At 36.1% G+C, this 19,212-nt stretch overlaps 1 protein-coding gene across 1 annotated transcript; it reads left to right on the top strand.

The window, feature by feature from the left end:
• Nucleotides 1–1,210: 1,210 nt before the first annotated feature.
• EV154DRAFT_588949 (uncharacterized protein) lies at nt 1,211–2,582 on the top strand (the record flags this gene model as incomplete). The annotated part of the gene is made up of 2 exons (XM_051606842.1): nt 1,211–1,482; nt 2,210–2,582. 2 exons carry the CDS (start codon nt 1,211–1,213, stop codon nt 2,580–2,582), a joined length of 645 nt encoding a protein of 214 aa, XP_051457462.1.
• Nucleotides 2,583–19,212: the final 16,630 nt, after the last annotated feature.

Raw genomic sequence — 19,212 nt, 5'->3', positions numbered from 1 at the left:
AACAGTATTTATGTTCGTTGCAACATCTCCGGAATCAAAAAAAAATTGGTTGTCTCGTCCAAAGTTCTGTCGACAACCATGTCACCTAGTCACAAGTTCTTTTTTGAGTTACTTTTTTCATACTTTTGATAGCAAGGTAAGTGAAACACGATCGTATTACTATTTAGCATAATTTACAGTTAAGAGCATCCACAGTGGTGACAGGTCATATGTAAAATAAAGTTTTTGGCCTCGAGCAACGATAAAAAAGCTTTTTTTGTTTTACCTTAATAAGACCTCTGCGTTTTCTAAAAATTAATGTTTAATCAACAGAAAAAAGCATTCCCTTCTTCGACGAGTTAAAAAATAATTTTTTTTATGCAGACACTGATTGAACGTCCCTCCCCCCCCCTTTTTTTTTGAGGAAAACGGATTTATTTTATTTTCCTTTTATTTTCCCTATTACATCTTTTTTTTAAAAAAAAAAACGTTATCAGACTTGTATGGTATTTATTAAGACACTGTTCTTTTATGTGCTATAAATTTATTATGTGTTATAGATTATGAGGTTGATCAATCATACCTCTGTGCATCTAAGGGTGGCCTGATATTTTACGAATACTTTTTTTACCGTTCTGTCTATCCAAAGGTATGGGGTTATGATTATAATTGATAAGTATACACAACTCATTGTTTCGTTTTCAGGGTCATAATAGTTCTTGTAAAAGAGATGTATCCTGATTTATAAACGTCTATCATGGTATGTGATATAAACGTCTGACTATAGTGTTTTTATTAAGCCCTTCTTAAAATTAGATGTCGATAGTATTAAGTCAATTATTATGGTAGAAACGTCTATAAAGTTCTGCCACTTTTTTTTTTCTAATGTCTGTACAAACACATTCTTGACTTTTGGCTGTTCAGACAGGATAAGAGAAGGCGTATCAACAATCTGAAGAGTCTAGAGCATACCAAAGGGAATATGAACAATCATACTGTCAGAACCGGACTAACAGTACTCCTGAAGAGGTTCTTGGTGATTTATCCCAACTATCTCCACTGGATGCCAAACCGTTATACACCAATAGTATATCAAAAAATGCTGCTCTTGCTCTATTTGGAATTAACATATGGGATGATCTATTTAAGGTTGATAGATTGGAGTAGATAATGAGACAAAGTGATGATTTGCAATTTTACATTGTCTTGAATAGTATGGCTATTGGAAAAAATGACACCTCAATACATAAATCTGTTTCAGAGCAGGGTTTTGCCTGTGACAGCTGAAGAAATGAACTTGTTATTATGCAGAGAGAAGATATATCCCCATTTATGTGAAAATGCTGATCAGCTCTCAGAAGAAAGGCCCATTTATCTGTTTAATCGAAATGCAAATGTAAGAAGTATGAATAATGCAATTGCTGATACTATGGATACCGAGAGTGACATTTATGTTGGCTTTGATTGTGATACTGGTGAAAAGACTATGGCCGGCGAGAAAAAGTTCGCTCTCGAATTAGTACGTGATGATAATTCAAGACATTCTTTATTAAAAAATCTCATCTTACTTAAACAGCTGAAGCTAAAAATCAATGCAAGATACATAATAATGACCAACATAAGTAGGGCAGATGGCATCGTTAATGGAACAACTGGTTGTATAAAAAAAAAAGAAACGACTATAGGACATTATATACCGCAAGCTTAAATTCATCTAGCTCTACGGACAATAACAAATCAATGCGACTTTGGATCAAGTTTAAGGATAAACGAAGTGGTCGGAGGACAAAGTCTGATTCGCCTGCAAAAAAATGAACGTTTTTGCATTTTTTCTTAAATTAAAATTTTTATTGGACCATATTTTTTATTTTTTATTTTATTTCAATATTGAATACCCCTAATGCACCTATTTAAAAATACCATTGACAAGGTCTGAAATGGATAGTCGGAATGATCGTCAAAATGTCCTGAATCTTTGGAAGTTACAGTGTATTTTTAGATGTATTATATTTATCGTCAATAGCTCACATATGTTCAGCAGCATTCCTAATACCCTTCTGACTAGATATATCTCCTCCCTTTTTTTTAAAGATTCGATACTCATCACTCTTTCGGTTTGCCCTTCTTTGTTTCATTCTGTTTCAATTGACACTCACGCAGTGTAGAAAAAACAATCAAAGGCACTCTCAGCATGGATAAGATTTACAAGAACTGCTATCTAACGTTTTAGAGACACTGGTGCATTTCAAATACAAGCAACTTCTGGAAGGCCAAAAAAGATCAATATTATAGAAATAACAGCGTTGCAGCGCTTATGCGTTCTACCAAACAACTGTTTAATCAATCAAGTATCTGATAAAGCACTGCGATATTTGGAATTGTACACGGTGAGCATGAGTAGAGTCAATATCAATTATAAGTGCAAGACCACCAGCTATGTTTCCAACCGTGGCAGGGTCAACCCCAGCAAGATTGTTATGATGGGTTTGCCTGATGGATTTGTATTACGCGAACAAGGGTGGATAATGGGTGACTGGTTAGACGGCGATGACGAAGAAGACAATGGTTATTTTTACGAGGAGGAGGATGGAATTATGTGTTGAAAAATGGACATAACACTCGTAATAGAATTTATGGCCAACGTCGATACCAACGCAAGCATTGATACATTAAGAAACGAGTTTCGAAAGCTCAATTTGAACGGATATATAGCCCCAAAAAAAAAACTATTCGTTAACGAGAAGCAAAAAAAAAAAAAGTTTAAACTTTACAAAGAAACATCAAAATTGGAGTTTGGAAGATTGGAGGAAAGGTGTATTTACAGATGAATCAGGATTTCAAGCTAGTAGTTGTTCTAGTCTGGTTAGGGTACGCCAAAAAAACCCCAGTCAAATCATGCTTGGCACCAAAGTCTCAAAGTAGGCGATCTTCCTTATATGTATGGGGTGGTATCGGTTACGACCGTCGCTCTAATTCGGTTTCACATAAGAAGGGTAAAAGGTCTAGTGTTCATATATATGAACTGGGTTTAAAGGACTTCTATGACTGCTCAAGTTCAGTAATTTTCATGGAAGGTAGTGAACGAATTCACGAGGAACAATCCTATTTGTGTTATTAGTCACGGCTCTACAATTTTGATTTGTACATCTGTCATAGGAACAAAAAAAAAAAAACTTAGATAAACAAGTTATCAACAACTAAAATCAACATACCTTAAGAGACCATGTCTAGTTACACGAAAATTTGCTCTTCGTCTATGAGGGCGTGGGGTATCAACCATCCGAAATTTTTCAAGACTTCTACATTCACAGGCTGGGCAGCACTGACTTGCTCCAAATTCATTGTTGTACTGACAAGGATTATTTCGTCCGAAAAACAATTTTACCATTTCATGAATATCGCACTCATAGGGTTCCCAGTGAATATCATTACACTTATATTAACATAACTAAATAAGCTCACAACATTTGGCTTTTACAACATCTAAATCAATACAAAATTAACTAGAGGAGCAAGCAAAAAATAATAATAGATCGTGTTATTGAAAAAAGGGAGAAAAACAAAGAACAATGAAATTCGCATGAAGCAATAATAAATGCACTTTTTCTAGCTCTCATTTTATATCTATCTCTTTTGAAAGAAGGCACATACCTCATATTCATTGTAGAAAAATTCAGAATGCTCAAAAATTATACGAAAGCAAACGGAAAATAATTGTGTAATTCAAAGTAAAATAAAAATTGCTTGGAATTAATAGGTAGCTAATTCCAGATACCCCTAATACATGCAATGAAAATAAAACTTTATTTTAAGTAAAAATATAAATGCCATGTTCTTGTTTGTTTGTTCAGTTTTGGGGTTTGACAAAAAAAAAAAAAAAAAAAAAAAAAAACGGGTTACCTTTTTAGGGTATCAGGTAAAGAAAGAAGTCTGGTGCATTCATATCCATTCTTTTCGATATACTTATCCAATTATATATCTGTCTCCAATAAGCGTGTTGTTCATGACGAGGTAGTGACATTTAATTTACCCATGGTAACGCAACACATCTAGATTGTTGATTAGAGAAAAATAAGGGGGAGGTGGGTGGGTGAATAACAACAATGTCAAGTATTGCTCGTTTGTGTGTATCAAACTAGGCCAAAAAAGAAGACAACTATACAAAAAAAAAAAAAAAAAAAAATTGGTTTAAACCCAATTGTTCAATCTTTAAGAGCAAACCAAAGCAGGCTAGTCTTTTAGATGAAGTGAGGCTTTAAAATAAGAGTTACATGCGCATGCAAAAGGTCACTTATTCGTGCCCTATAATATGATGATACATTTTCCAATGATACATTTTTTTTCCTACCTTAGCAGTATATCCATCTAATGATAAAATATTTATTTATCTTTCGTTTATTTCGTTTGTAGACTATATTATGCATGGAAAATTAATCGATTTTTATTCGATTATTTTATTCTAAGCGTGCACGATTAATTTATGAAAATAGTGTGTAACGTGTTTTTATAAGGGGGTTTCTCTTAAAAGTCTTTCAAATATCATGTAATAAGATGGAATATGTACGCATGAGCTAGTTACAAGGTGGAGCGTTCTTTTTGGAGAGGACCGTACAAAAAACAATAGCTTTTATCGAACAACGGCACAGCTATTTTATTATGTCCTTTTTTTTTTGTAGGGAAAGGCAGCGCAGCTGTCTTTCAAAATCTGAAAAATGTCCTGGTGGGAGTTGAGACTAAGGGGTTATTTTGTTTTTATTTTGTTTTAAAAGTGACGAAGCATAATGTCAAAGAGTTACATTGGGTACAGCAAGGCGATTGAAGTAGTTTTTCTCACATTGTTGTTAAACGGCGAGCAATTGGAAGTGTAGTTGTCATACAACTGAATTGCAGAATGGAAGCACCGTTGTGGTTGTGAAAGGTTGATCGTCAAAGACTAGTTTCCAACGAGATCTCCAGATCCCAAGTAATTTACAACTAGTAATGGAGACAAAAGATAAAGGAGTAGTGACAGTAGATTTTTTGTGGTAATTCACCATAATCAAGCGAAAGCAGTATAGCAAGTATTCTACCAGGTTCAATCAGCACGTCTGGAAAGAAGATTGATAAATCACTGGATCCTGATAGACTGTTTATAGGAGCAATCATACAAAAAGTGATTTAATGTATCCTCAGTTTGGGGACAATGGATACAAGCACAGAAAGGAGAGAATCGGGGATGATGTCGTGTAAGAGGCTTTGTTGCGTAACTTGTGATTACTCGCCCGATACCATACAGTAAGAATGTTTGGAGATATAGCTAGATCTTAAAACGTTTCTCATTTTTTTATACTGAATGGTGCAGGTTTCGGAAGGAATAAGGATTCACGCAAAAGAACTCCCAATTATTTTGGTTTATCTAATGTTAAAATAAGGTGGACATTTGAGTCTCAAAAAGAGGACGGAGATCAATAGGCTCAGTAGACTTTATACTGGTACCCAAGAGACGACGAAAGTTACCGTTTGGCGAATACACCCATTGTCTATTGTTACCCGAAATTTACGAAGGAGCGTAGGTAATCTAGCCTCACAATCAGATCGTTGTCAAAGTATATGTGTATTGGAATCGACAATAAAGAAATTGCGTACCAAGGCTTTAGACATCCTGGCGCTACTGACGCTGTTATGGGGGAAATCACAAGAGTGTTGGAAGCTGGAATTACAAAGGAAGCCGGAGCCATCTGAAGAAACGTGATCAATGACAAGTTTGGCTGGTTCAGGCAAAAGGACTGAATACACAAATCAAGTTTGTAAGTCAGTTCGATCCAGGCTTTAGGGTTAGATTTAGTGGGGTCAATTGATCTATCCAAAAAGAAAGCCCCATTGCCACAGAAGGCTGCGCTGGATTCGTCGTCTAGGTAAATGGTGATGTTTTACACGTTACCGAATCGAAAAAAATTATTGACCAAAGTGGCGTATAGGAGGTCGGCTTCTGACAGAAAAGGTAATTTCGAACAATGGACCTTCAAAATGATGTTATCCTGAGGAACAGCAGGAGTGGCATATGACTTTCTGTCTTGCCTGATAAGAATAGGAGTGTTAACGGCATCGTCAACAGCTGATTGGTCATTTAAAATAACTTCGATAATTTTGCCCTGACGATCATCTGTAGCACATTACGTGCTTTTTCACGTAATAGATTCAAGAATTCTTTTTCAATAAAGTAAAAAATGTCACGTTTATAACTACTGTTGCGATGAATGAATGGTTTTTGATCTCTAAGGTCAGTAATTGGTTTGAAGACTGTGTCTCTAAGAGAAATTGTACTTCGAGATTTCGAATTGGGATTATTTGTGTATGCTCGAGGTGGTAAGGCTCGTGCAGCCACATCTCGGAAAGAGCGTGTTAGTGTCTTTGAAGGTCCAAGATTATGGTTCTTAAGAGATGTTGAGGGTACCGTCATGTTTTTGAAGCGAAAGAAAGCCGCGTGAGCCGATTTTATTACGTCGTTTAAATTTAAAGGAATAAAATGAAGGTCGTTTTTAAGAAACAAGCATGAACTAAAATTATACTTATTATAAGGCGAAGGTTCACCGGCTGTCTAACATTATCATAAGTTGCCATGTAGAAGGGAGAGGAAATTGATTAAGTTATGGCGCAGAGAAATCGTTATTTGACATATAAAAAAAAAAATGATACAAAATCACAGGCAGCAATTTATAGCACTCTATTAATCGGTACAAATGAAAATTAAAAAGGCTGTCAATAGATTCCACTTTAAAGTGTCTTTTATTATTGCCCTTGAGTGTGGATTGAGGATTAATATCATAATTTTGTTTGCAGCCTAATATAGTTTACAGCTATGGTAATATCAACTTGTATTGTACGTTAAGGCGTTGTATTCTTAATTAACTCTCATTTTTTTTTTCAATTTTGACTGCCAGACCCGTACCATTGAAAGTACAAAGCATCGAATTTCGTCACTCAAAACATTACTATATAAACGTTACTATGAGTAGGCATTATATCATTCATTCTAGTTTCAATAGAGTATATTTTACTTCGGTTGTGATATATTGATGCCGGTAAAAGAATCGGAGACATTAGGAAATTGTGAGCGTATATAGCTGATTTCTAAGTTGATTGCGAATAATTTGTACATGAAGTTGTTAATAATTCTGTTTACAACACAAGCTTTCTTTTCGGTGTTTCACAAAGTTGACATCCCTATTAAAACCAACATAGTTTTTAAAATAGAAAATCCCTTTTGATACTGTTGTTGCTAATTTACGATCCTCAAAGTTATTGCTAATATTCATAAAATAACATGGCTTTGAATCGCATACGATATTACCAATCTTCAATACTGTTATTCTGAAATGTATTCCCGTTAGGCAAAGACGAGAAAACCAGTAATTTGGGAAGTCGCTTTGCATATTGTTGAAAAAATGATGAGATGTTTTACAACATATCTGTCATAATTTCATAAACAGACTTTGTTACAAACGTCATTTATTTATCTAATTAACTTGTTCCTTGTTAAGTTGGTGCATACAATGCGGACTTGTCACGTTTGTTGTATGCGATTTAGTCACTCCCAGATTCAACTTTTATAAGCATACACATACAGATAACACGATAATTGAGGGCATTATTAGAAAAAAAGATTATTTCAATACCACCCACTGCAGCGGCATTTTAGGCTGCTATAAACATAGATTCATTGATAATTTTTGACATTGAATTACTGATCCTATAAACCCCATTGATCAATGGTATAAAGTAAGCATAAAGCAAAACCGTTTTATGAACTCAACAATGCTTGGTTTTTGTAGTGAGCTTCCCTTTCTAATAGTGTGATAATTAATAAAATAAAAAGAGTAGAAGTTGTCACAAAAGCATCAGTTGCTTTGTTTTAATTATTTGGCAATCTGGGCATCTCCAAAAAATAATATGATGTTCGAGAATAACAACTTTTATGAGGTACTGGCGCTTTTATTTTTAAATGCCTATCCTACTATTTTCCAATTTTAATTAGTTGATTTAACTCGATTTGAATTAGGTACTATACTTGCTATCAAAGAGTATTCTTTTTCTGTTTCCTTATTGTAGAAATTCTGTCCCTGTCTACGACTAATGGATATATAGCGATAAGGATATTTTACTGTCGTATCGTTATCTGGTTTGGTATTATGTATTTCATTGGTTGTATACTTTATTTTGCAAGTTCGTACGTTTATTGTTGGATGTAGTCTTTGTAGTTATATATTTGTTGTGATCGACCTTTATATATTCATATAACTTGATCTACACAGCATATTTCATCCATTACGATACTTTTATAAACACTTCTTTTAATGTTGCATTTATTAAATAGCCACGATTTACTTAACAAACTAGCATGATATTCATCAAGTTAAATACAAGTACAAACGTACACATTTTTTATACGATTATTATAAAAAGACATTATTAATATGTTGTACCAACTAGATTATCGGAAGCGAATGACAAGCGAGTTTTGAAAGTATAAACACGTGAAATTTTTGAATATACTTTGATGATTTTTAAATGTACGCGTCAGGTAACACTACAAACCCTTTACCAAAACGTGTATCACTCTTCCTTCTATTAAACGATTCTTATTGGATTACTTACTTTTGAGATATGGCGTGTTAGTCATAATCTTGCCTGTTATCTAGCCCTTTCTAAGAAGGAAATCGAATTCAATATGTATATAAAGGACCCGTAAATTTTATGTTAATAAAAGTTCAGTTACTTTTTGCAATCTGGTTAATCTTACTTGTCATTTTTCCGTCAATTTATCAATATTATGTGTTTACCACAGAAATAAATAAAATACAAGTCCTCTTACACCCCAATTTCTACGTTTTGTTAGTACTTTTCTTGTTAGTCGGAAAGTAGATTATAGTCAAGAAAGCGCTCAGATAGTTTGATTTATTAAATCAATAGGTAATTAGAATCCCGTTACAACATATCCTTACTTATATTTTGGCTGGAGATGAAAAAATAAAACAGGATATTTTATCGACAGATGCTTAAATAGTATCTGAGAGGATTAAGCTATGAGCATAATTAAAGTCATCTTCCATAATATGTTTACTAATGTTCAATAACCATGACTTGTCTTTATCTCTCTATTATACTTACCATATACCCAATTGATTGACTGGATAAACTTATTTGGTGCCTCCCTAATTTACCCGGCGGGTAGTTTTTTTTTTTTTTTTTCGAAAAATTAGGTTTTTTATGCTATAAAAGCAACTGAGATTTTTGATTGTTTTAATTACTTTTTCACAAAATACAATTTTTACTCATCCTTATCATGTCCGAATTTCTACCCGTAAACAATCCTATGTATATTCATGATGTTGTTATTACTGAGTCCTCGTCTACAGATCAGAGCATGGAAATAATTGAGATGGAAGCCATGGAAGAAACTATTCTGGAGTGCGAGATGAACTCTCCTGAGACTACCAAGAAGGCTTACAACCCTAAAATCAAAGAGTTTCAAGTATGGTGTAACGATGTCTATAGACATATCTCTATTGAAGAACGCTTTACAGTTACAGGACCCAAGCTTCATTTGTTTCTCAAAACTATGGTTTGTGCAATTGTTTATAATTTGTACAAAAAAAAAAAAAAAAAAAAAAAAATTAAAACGTTTTTAAAACTTCAGATTATAAACCGTGCAAGCAGACGCAGAGGTCAAGAGGACAAAGTAATTCAAATGGCAACTATCTACCAATATGTTGCTGCCATCACCCACTACTATCAAACTCAAGTACATCAGAATAAAAATGGCCATCCTCATCCAAGATCAGCTTGTACTGGTATTCTTAAGATGTGTAGATTGAGGGAAGAAAATGCTGGCAGAGTTAGCTGTAAAGACCGTGGATTAAATACCTCGGTCGATGGTTACACCACTATTGATGAAATTGCCAGCCTTTCGTACTATTACATTGGTCAAAATACGTTACATGATCTTCGTAACTGTACTGCATTTATTTTGTCACATTTCTGCCTTCTTCGTGGTGAGTCAGTCAGAGGTGCCGAGCTTCCTGATCTCCAAGTTGTCAACCTAGAAGAAGAAGGCCCTACCCGTTTCTGTCCTGCGTTGATTCTGGTGATGAGAAATGGCAAGACCAACACTTCTGGTCGATTAGATGTTAGTGGATGTATTAGAAATGTAGACATTCGAATTTGTCCGTTCATGGTAACTGCCATGTATTTTTTTGCAATGTATCATGTGGATTGTAAGCCATTTCCCGATTTCACCATCTCCAAAAACTGGTACTTCACCAAGTTTTTGCAGGCGAGTGCTGATTCCACGAAGCAATGGTCCTACTCTGCCCACCACAAAGCAATGGAAAAGGCCCTCAAGGCTTGTAACATTGCTTCATCTAAGATTACACATATGGCTCGTGGTGCAGGTGCTCGTATGTGCGATCTTGGTGGTGTTGATCAGTTAATGATCAAGCGACTCGGTAGATGGAATGCTGACAATATGAGTAGATCGTATGTTACTGGCCTCCCACTACCAGGTATGCGTTTTTTGGGCGGTTATGGCACCGAAAAGGGCAAATTCTACTTACGAAGAAGTGCCCTTGAGCCTCCAATGGAGCTCCAATCGAAGATTTTTCCTGAAGCCGATAAATGGATGGATAAATTGGATTCTGGTGTCATTACGGACAACGCTGCCGCCCGTGGTTTCTTGCAACTTTTGAAGACCATGAGAATCACTTTTTTGCAAGATGCTTCGTTGATGATTGATGATTTTCCTCATCACCGTGTATTTAAGCATTGCTTATTCCAAGATCCTTTGTTTTTACAATTTAAAAGGTATGTAATTTCTTTTTATGTATTAATAATTTTACTGATTAAAATTTCGTTTTCTTATTTAATACAGTGACCTTGGAAGAGTTATGAGTGAAGAAAATACACCAAAAGATATTCTGTTACAACAAACTATGCCATTAATGCCAAAAGTGGTTCAAGATGCTTTCAAGGAGAAAGAAGATGCGATCAAAACTTTGCAGATTCAGAATGCGCAACTGTTGCAGCAACTGGCAGACCTTACTCCTAGTAAGGCTCCTGTCAGAGTTACTGTTGAAGTTCCTCCAACAGCAGTAGCTAGTTCTGATCTTCCAACGCAAATGGATGTTGATCCTGTGTCTTCTGGTGAGGTTGAGCAGTGCAGCGGCACATACCAAAATCAACAGGCAACATTAGAAACAAACCTTACTAGTCATGCATGGAGTAGAAGTACTGTGACAATTCCGGATCTCTGGCGAGAGTACTCTGTTGGCCTAGGCGGTGGCTATTCAATCGAGAGTTTGAACGCTAGTCACCCCAACTGGTTTCTGCCTCACGACAAGAATTTTCATTACCGTCGTATGAGAATAATTCATGGTTTGAAAAAATACGCAATCAGGGAAGGTGTCAGAAACAGAACAAGAACAGAAAGAAGACTACTTGGTGACACGAGAGTCAGAGTGAAAATGATAAATAAAGAAGTTTATTTCAGAGAAGGGGGAGGGGTTAGGACTAAGATCCAGAATAACGTTTTTCTAATAAATAACTAGCATCTATTTATACTATTTCTTATACATGGGAAAAGCTACGATGGGTTTAAATTATAGATTAACAAGGGACTTTACGGAACAGATATCATGAGCAGATTATTTGACAAGGATGAGTAATTGAGATTCGACGAGTAATAGCAGGCTGGATTTAGTTGACATTGAATAATTAGATGGTTCGGGGAATATCTCTGATTTGACACGGGCGGGAAAACTGGATTGGGATATGAAGTAATAGATGATCGGAAAAAGGTTTACTAAGGTTGAGTCAGACAAGAGGCGGGAAATATATTGGAATACAGATTGGTGGTAGGTTTTACAAGGAATTCAGAAAGCGGGCAAGATATACAGATATGATTTTGGGTACAAGGTTTTACAGGGAGTTTGGTAGCGGACAAGGTATACTGATATTAGATTTTAGGACAAGGTTTCACAAGGGTTTAAAATCAAGGCATGATCTAGGACATGATGAAATGAGTTCATGACAGTCGCTCCCTCTTTACGGTCGAGCAACTGTGAGACTCTTTTCACATGGTCGGGTTGGGTGCAAGGTATGAAATTTCTTGATAGCTGATTTACAATGGGTAAGATTTTTTGTAGGTTCCCAAGTTCTATCCATGGTGCTATAGCCTTTCCAGTGTACCAAGTATTGTAAGTTATTTCTATTGAATCTTGAATCTACAATGTAGTCCACTTCGTATTCTTGATGTTCATCTACGATTATAGGTGGTAATTCACGAATGGGGCGACCAGGGATTTTATCAGGCTTATACGGTTCTAGAAGGTTTACGTGAAACACTGGGTGTATACGCATCGTTGGAGGTAGGTCCAATTTGTACGCACGGGATCCAACTAATGCTACAATCCTGAACGGCCCTAGACGCTTGTAGTCTAGTTTACCAGTTGGGCGTTGTGATTTGATGTTTTTTGATGAGAGCCAAACCTTGTCATTGATTTTGTAATTGGGACCTGGTTGTACGTGTCTATTATAAAATTCCGTATGCTTTTCTTGGGCTAGTCCAATATTGAATTTCATTTCTTGGTGTAAGTCATGAATATTTTGTAAGCGGACGTCTGCAGGGGATTTATCTTGATCGGACCTTGGTAGTGTTACTGACATTCGTGGGTGATATCCATATACTGCATAAAAAGGAGTGGTATTTGTTGATGAATGTTTTGCATTGTTATAGGCAAATTGTGCTATGGGTAAATAATCACTCCAGTCAGATTGTTGGTAGTTGATGTAACATCGTAAGTATTGTTCAAGTATAGAGTTGATACGTTCTGTTTGACCATCCGTTTGTGGGTGAAAAGCAGTGGACAATTTTTGTGTGACTTTTAATCCTTTCATGACAGACCTTGTGAATAATGACGTGAAGGTAACTCCACGGTCAGAGATTACGCTATCGGGGGTTCCAAAATGACAAAAGACATGAGTGATAAACAGACGTGATGTTTCTTCTGCATTGACTTGATTTGTAGTGGGTATGAACAATGCCATTTTACTGAAGCGATCGACAAACACGCAAATTGCCGTGTAGTTTTTGGACGGTGGAAGTTGGGTTATAAAATCAACTGATATGGATGTCCAAGGTGAGTCCGGGATTGGTAGAGGTTGTAGAAGTCCATATGGTTTGTGATGGCTATTTTTGTTTCTGATACACGTTTCGCAACCAGAAACATAGTCCTTGATGTAGGTACGCATACCGGGCCAGTAATAATTTCTTGATACCATATCATACGTCTTTGCGATACCAAAATGTCCAGCGGCAGGTGTATCATGACATTCTTCTAAAATAATTCTTTTTACATCGTCAACATGAGGTACACATATTTTTCCTTCATGAAATAAAATATTATCGTTAAAGCTGTATTTGGTCTCAGCCTTATTTTCAGGAGATGTTTTGACTGTGTTGATAATTGGTCCAAAATAAGAGTCTTCAGGTAATGCAAGGATGATTTTCGGCAGGATAGGATTTGTTTCGAGGTCAATGGGTACGGAGATAACAGAGTTTAAAAATAATTTTGGGTCTAGCAAGGTCATATTAGTTTTTCCACGAGAGTCACCCCCCTCAAAAGGGCGGTCTTTACGAGAGAGCGCATCAGCAGCAGCATTGTGCTTGGCAGCACGGTAAACAATGAGGTAGTTGAAATCACCAAGAATCTCAGCCCAGCGAACTTGTCGGCGACTGAGGTTGCGAGTAGTTGAAAAGTACTCTAAATTTTTGTGATCCGTCAAAACAATGGTTGCATCTGATGAAAATTCCAAGTAGTGTCGCCAATGTTTGAAAGCAGCAACAATAGCCAGAAGTTCCTTATCGTATATCTGGTAGTTAAGTTCAGCCGGAAGAAGTTTTCGTGAATAAAAAGCGATTGGATGGTTATAGCCATCGGGACCAGTCTGGCTACATACGGCACCAAGAGCAAAGTCAGAAGCGTCGGTCTCGATTATGCAAGGTAACTGTGGGTTAAAATGGAGTAGTACTGGATTACTAACAATACGATTCTTGAGATCATTAAAGGCGTTGATGGCAGAGCTATCCCAACGAAAAGGAACATCCTTTTTAAGTAAGCTAGTCAATGGGACACATAGTTTGGAATAATTTGCAATAAATCGTTTGTAAAAATTTGTCAATCCGAGGAAAACTTGAATATCGTGGACACTGGTGAGATCTTTCCAGTCTTTAATTGCATCAACCTTTTCTGGATCCATTGAGATATGATTGGGGGTAATAACAAAACCAAGAAATTGTACACTCTTCACGTCGAATTCGCATTTTTCCAATTTTAGAGAGAGTTGAGCATCCTTTAGCTTCTGTAACACCAGACGTACATGATTCGTGTGTTCCTCCGGATTGCTGGAAAAAATAAGAATATCATCGAGATAAACAACGACAAAAGAGTCTAGATATTGTCGCAGGGTGTCGTTGACTAGAGCTTGAAAAGAGCCAGGAGCATTACAAAGACCAAAAGGCATGACACGATATTGAAAATGACCATAACGGGTACGAAAAGCAGTTTTCCATTCATGACCTTTAGCTATACGAAGAAGATTATATGCACCACGCATATCAAGTTTGGTAAATATAGCCCCAGTATGTAGACGATCTAAAGTTTCGCTTATAAGTGGTAGGGGACATCGGTTTGGAATAGTGATTTTGTTAAGACTGCGGTAATCAATAACAGGGCGAAGAGAGCCATCCTTTTTCTTGACAAAGAAAACAGGAGCACCAGCAGGAGACTCAGATCTTTCAATAAATCCTTTGGTTAAATTTTCTTGAATATATTCATACAATGTGTCCATTTCTATTTTTGATAGGTTGTATAAGGGTCCAAAAGTCACTTCACTACCGGTCTTGATAGGGATGGTATGGTCATAGGGTCTATGCGGGGGTAGTCGATCAGCTTCTTTTTTTGAAAATACAATACTAAAATCTTGATATTTATTTGGTAACAGTTGTGTCGTGATGTTTTCATATTTGTTTGTGTTTATGGCGCAAATAATAGGTGCAGATTTTGGTTGTGGAACGTTAAAATGTTTTAAAATCGGTGTATTGAGTTGTTTTGCAAGTTTTTCCCTTTTTTCTTTTTTCTCGTTCATTTTTAAAAAGTCATAAGAATACTCAGAAGAATGATTTATTTCATTGGAAGAAGTAAAAATATTATCTGTATGTGAAGGGGTTACAAAGGTTGTACTATCGTTAATCGAGTCACTAATTTTTTCATCGTCAATTGTAATCACATCGGTCGTTGTTGTATCTAGTTTAGTGGCGAGGCATCCACGAAGAAGACAGGTCATCACCATCGTTCCGGACTTCCAGTCAAAAGCAGGGTTGTGGCGTACTAGCCAATCTTGACCGAGAATAATAGGGTGAGCAGCAGAGTCGAGGTGCTTCAAAGTAATATATTCTTGGTGGTGTGTATCGTTAATTTTCATAAATAAAGAAGATTCTTTATCTGTCGTATGTACGGAGTTGTCTGCTAATTTGTATGAGGTCGGTATACCAGTATGATAGGGGAGACCGCTTTGAGTTACGATGTTGGATGAGATGAACGAACTAGAGCTTCCAGAGTCGACGAGAGCAAAAACAGAGACACAAATACCGCTAATAGATACTGTTACAGGTATAACAATGAGACCCGATACTTCGCTTTCAGTAACGTAATTAATGTCGAGAGCATTGGATTTGTTGATACTTTCCTGTTTTTTGGATACTTGATGTAAATACTGTACCAATAATTTGTCTTTTGGGGTTTTTACGGCCTTCACTAAATTTAACTGGGGGTCGATGCTTGTAATAGCGTGTAATTGGGTGTCGGTTTCCAAGTTGGTTTCATCATATGATTCATTAGTTAATATGGTTGATATTGTTCCAAAGTTAGATCGATGGGGTTGGTTATTTATCTTGTTTGGGCAGGCAGCTGTAAAATGTCCAGGAAGTCCACAGTATAGGCATAGATTATTTTTACGTCGTCTATCTTTTTCCTCAGGTGAAATAGGGCCACGACGAATGTTGTTGTTGTGGGGTGAATAGGATTGTGTTTTGTTTTCCGTTTTAATTTCGTACGTGGGATAACCGACATGATTGATTTCCATTGGGGTAGGTTGAGTGGGTTGAGGTTGTCTAATGATTCGAGTTGGTGATTGTTGTTTTTGTTGTACTCTTGCATAATGTCGATTATCAATTTCAATTGCCTTAGCTATCATCTTGTTCAATTCCTTAATGGGTGAGAGTCGGGCAAGTTCATCTTTAACATGGTCCTTAAGGTTCAGCACGAATTGAGATACCAAGGCATCGTTGTTCCAAGTCAATTGCATGCTCAATCTTCGGAAGTCTGTTGCGTATCGAGCTACAGAGCCCACTTGTCGCAGGGCACGGATAGATGATTCAGAATTAATAATTGGATTAGAGTCACCAAAGGCGTCATATAGGATTTGTTTGAAGTTTTTATAATCGTTTAAAATTTCCAATTCTTTATCAGTGTCGATATCTTTGATAAATGGTTCAATGTATGAAAGGGCATTTCCTGCTAAACAACCAATGGTGTAGAGAACCTTCTTGTTGTCCGAAGCAAAACGTACGTCGTCGGCAGCAAATACAACTGAGAGTTGAGAAAAAAATGAATTTATGTACGACGTTTGACCAGTGAAAGGTACGGGAGGTTTGATACGGATGGAATTTGTTTGTTGGGTTACGGATTTATGTTGATAATTTTCGGCTATATATGCATGGATCTCTGCACCTAGATCGGCTACATGTTGTTGACAGTTGCTGATAATAGTTGCAGTGTTGGATTCAATGGCATGGAGTCGTCGAGCAAGATTGTTAATTATGTCATTTGCGGACATGTTTTGGGTTTCTAATTTTGGTAATTCAGTTTCTTCAATAATGGAGACCCGATGTAGGAGTTGCTTGAGTGTTTCGATTTGCTCTTCGGTCAATTCAGGCATAGTGGCAAATCTTTATTGGAGACGAGGTTAAACAAGAAACAGGGAACAGGGAACACGGCAAAGAAACGAGGTAAAAGGTAAAGAGGACCAAGTAGTTAGGTTTTTGATTCTGGATAATGTCAGAAACAGAACAAGAACAGAAAGAAGACTACTTGGTGACACGAGAGTCAGAGTGAAAATGATAAATAAAGAAGTTTATTTCAGAGAAGGGGGAGGGGTTAGGACTAAGATCCAGAATAACGTTTTTCTAATAAATAACTAGCATCTATTTATACTATTTCTTATACATGGGAAAAGCTACGATGGGTTTAAATTATAGATTAACAAGGGACTTTACGGAACAGATATCATGAGCAGATTATTTGACAAGGATGAGTAATTGAGATTCGACGAGTAATAGCAGGCTGGATTTAGTTGACATTGAATAATTAGATGGTTCGGGGAATATCTCTGATTTGACACGGGCGGGAAAACTGGATTGGGATATGAAGTAATAGATGATCGGAAAAAGGTTTACTAAGGTTGAGTCAGACAAGAGGCGGGAAATATATTGGAATACAGATTGGTGGTAGGTTTTACAAGGAATTCAGAAAGCGGGCAAGATATACAGATATGATTTTGGGTACAAGGTTTTACAGGGAGTTTGGTAGCGGACAAGGTATACTGATATTAGATTTTAGGACAAGGTTTCACAAGGGTTTAAAATCAAGGCATGATCTAGGACATGATGAAATGAGTTCATGACAGAAGGCATTACCATTGAAACTTGTGTTCAAATCGCCGAAAAAAAGAGAACTTTATTAAAAAAATCATTGAATTATTTAGGTAAAGCAACTGACAGCATCAATGAGCTGTTAATCTAAAGAAATACTCTAATTAAAAAAAAAATAACTATAATATCAAAAATTAAATAAATAAAAAAAAAAACCCTCATTTAGAAAACAAGAATGTCCTCACTCATTTTTTTCTCCCTCTCTCTTTCGTTGTTATGGAAAGAAGTTTTAGGTATAATATAAGGCAAACAAAAGGAGTCTAAACTGCACTTTGTTAATAAAATGATTGATATCAACCATGACCCGAAATCCGTCAAAAATCAACCTAAATGGTTTATTTAAAAAGCTGGGATAATAAATGGCACTATTCAGATGCCTGATAAAAAATCTTTAGTTTAGGCTTCACCTAATTTTAAAAATTATCTTGCAATTGATACCAAGTAGTATTCCCTCTTTTCGTTGCTGTCTGTTGTCTTTTGTATTTATCTTTTTACAACACCTTATAGAAGCTCATTGAAAAACGATTTAGCTTTTTTACATCTAAAAGCACTATATTTTTTTCTCGTCCTTCAATGTATACTACTGGATTTGTATCTCCTTTAAAATCACTCTCAAAGTTTTTCTTTTTCTTTTATAAACAATAATCAACTTATGCTGATTAATTAAAGTCTGGTACTCACTGTCACATTTGTTATTTAATAACAACCGTCGCTTTTCTACATCTAAATCCGTACTAGCGCTATGTCACTACCACAAAGAAAAAATTTAACGCAGGGAAAAACAGCATCCTTTCCAAGCCTATGGTTACAAGCTATAACGACGAAGAAACATCTAAGCGGTGACATAAGTGTATCTTTAGTAGACATTGCTGTAAAATCTGGCGACAGACAAAAGAGATCAATCGCTTTTTAAAGGGCATTGGCAATGGTTGACGGGTAGTTCAGCCAATACTTCCTAAATCAGGTAGTGCAATCTGTACACATATTGATCATACTAGAGTTTGATGGTCTCTTCCTTTATCATTAGGATTTGAATTTAGATCACCGTCACTGTAATATCCGATGTCTAAGAGACAATAATTTCAATCAAACATAAGATCATCCTTTATTAAATGCTTAATTTGCTCTTGTATATATATTATATGTTCATGCTTGTTAAGTCGGTGATTCGTATTTGTTGTATCGGTGATTCTTATATGTCCCCCACTATGGACCAAGGTATGGCATTTATCACCAAAATATGCATAAATTCACCAATTTTTTTTTTTTTGCGAACCAATGATGTCTCGTAATAGATCTCTATTCACTTTTATATTTTGGTGGAAAAAAAGAAGTACCAAAAAAGACATAATTTTATTTATAAACTCTTATGGAATACTATCCTCAATGCACACGAACTTTTAAAACTAAAGTTTTTTTGAATTTCGGAA

Source organism: Mucor mucedo, assembly GCF_025094135.1.
Source record: "Mucor mucedo strain NRRL 3635 chromosome Unknown EV154scaffold_47, whole genome shotgun sequence".
NCBI lineage: Eukaryota > Fungi > Mucoromycota > Mucoromycetes > Mucorales > Mucoraceae > Mucor > Mucor mucedo.
This window is presented reverse-complemented; position numbering and strand designations above follow the sequence as displayed.